The 1,604-nt window shown below is 59.4% G+C and overlaps 1 protein-coding gene across 1 annotated transcript in view; it reads right to left on the reverse strand.

Moving 5' to 3' along the window:
- The window catches only part of USP20 (ubiquitin specific peptidase 20), a gene marked incomplete in the record, with an annotated part of 41,045 nt that overhangs the window by 8,016 nt on the left and 31,425 nt on the right, over nucleotides 1-1,604 (reverse strand). Inside the window, 2 exon segments of the mRNA XM_014583215.2 lie at nucleotides 485-530; nucleotides 715-748. Of these exon segments, the coding sequence (XP_014438701.1) occupies nucleotides 485-530; nucleotides 715-748 (80 nt within the window).

Genomic DNA, 1,604 nt, shown 5'->3' on the forward strand with positions numbered 1-1,604 from the left:
CTGCGGCTGCGGCGGCGCCAGCCTGGCCTCCACCCTTCTCCGCCCCAGTCACGCGGCCGCTCATGAGCTCAACCACGCCCAAGCAGCCATGGGGTCTTGCCCATGCCCCGCCCCGCTTTCCTCATGGCAGACACCGGCAACCCCTTTGGCCTCACTCAGGCATCACTGTGTCAGGAAGGCCTTCCCTGACGCCTGCCTGGGACAGACCCCTCCTGACTCTGCCACCCACAGGGGCCATGCCATCTCACGTGGGGCCACAGTGCCCCTCCCTGCCTCATGCAGGACCTTCCCCCCCACGCTGAGTAGTGACTATGAGCTGAGGCCAGGGAGAAGCCTCGAACTGGAGCAGGAGCCCCTGCCTTCAGGAACAGCCAAGGAACACAGCCTCATGGGCCCCATGGAAGACGCTCCTGAGCAGTGAGGGGTGCCACCAACTGCCCGGCGGGCTGCGAGCCCACAGCGTGGGGCGCCGGTGCCCACTCACCTCAGGCAGACGCAGGACCTTGCAGTACTTCACTCCGTTCCGCAGCCTGGGGAGGGGGTGCGTGTGAGCCCGTGGTCAGCAGCGGCCAGCAGCGGCCAGCACGGTGGCATGGGGGGCAGCCCTCCTAGCCGGGCACTTCGAGGTCAGGTTGGGCTCGATGGGGACCCAGGGAACGTGTGGAGCCAGATGTTGGGGGTGGGAGGGACAGAAAGGCCGGACGCACCACTTACTTCTTACAGCGCTCACAGCTGTACATGTTGTCCCCTGGAACGGAAATGCGGGGCCAGGGTTAGCAGGGAAGAGCTGGGGAGGAGACAGTGCAGCCGTTCATGCTTAAGAGAGAGACCCAGGGGCCCGACCGTGGCATGGCGGCGAACGCTGCGCTCTGCGCACAGGTCTGGAAGCCTCGCTGCTGAGTACCCCAGGCTCACACGTGCCCATGACCCAGGACCCTCGGCCTGCAGTGGAGTGCTGCGTCGAGATCCTACTGGGGCTGCTGTCTCGCTCTCACTCACTTGCTCAAGGGAGAAATGAATAAACACCTGAGGTACTAAAGGGGACGAAAACCCTAACTGCACCCCAAGGACAGAGCCCATAAAAAAGGGGAGAAATGGATCTATTTGACCCAGAAACACTTAAAACTCCTACGTAGACATTACTAAAAATAAAACTGAGGCAAAAGGTAAAATAAGAGAGAAGTATGAGGACGTACTGTACACCCCATCAAATGACCAGAAACGTCGCCTCAGAGGCGCAAGAAACACAGGAAATCAAGAAAATCTCTCTCCCCCAAGGGGAAAGAACAGCCCTTCATCTCCACAGACAGTAAAATGGAACTCGTGGAAATGGCAGATAAAGAATTGAGGATAGGGAACCAGCAGTTAGTGTAATGGCTATGTCGCTGGACTCCCACGTAGTCGACTGCGGTTCACGTCCTGGACCCGGTGCCTTAAAACTCACACCAGGCGCGTGTGCGTGCGTGCCCAAGATCCCAAGAGGAGAATGGAGGAGAAGGGATTGTGGCGTGGCCATCCCCTCAGGGGGGTGATTTCTCGCTTTCTGTCTCTGTCTCTCTCTGTCTGTCTGGCAAGCGCACACACGCCCTATAGCAGAAAAAAAA

The sequence above is a fragment of the Tupaia chinensis genome, unplaced genomic scaffold (assembly GCF_000334495.1).
Source record: "Tupaia chinensis unplaced genomic scaffold, TupChi_1.0 Scaffold144168_1, whole genome shotgun sequence".
NCBI classification, from domain to species: domain Eukaryota; kingdom Metazoa; phylum Chordata; class Mammalia; order Scandentia; family Tupaiidae; genus Tupaia; species Tupaia belangeri.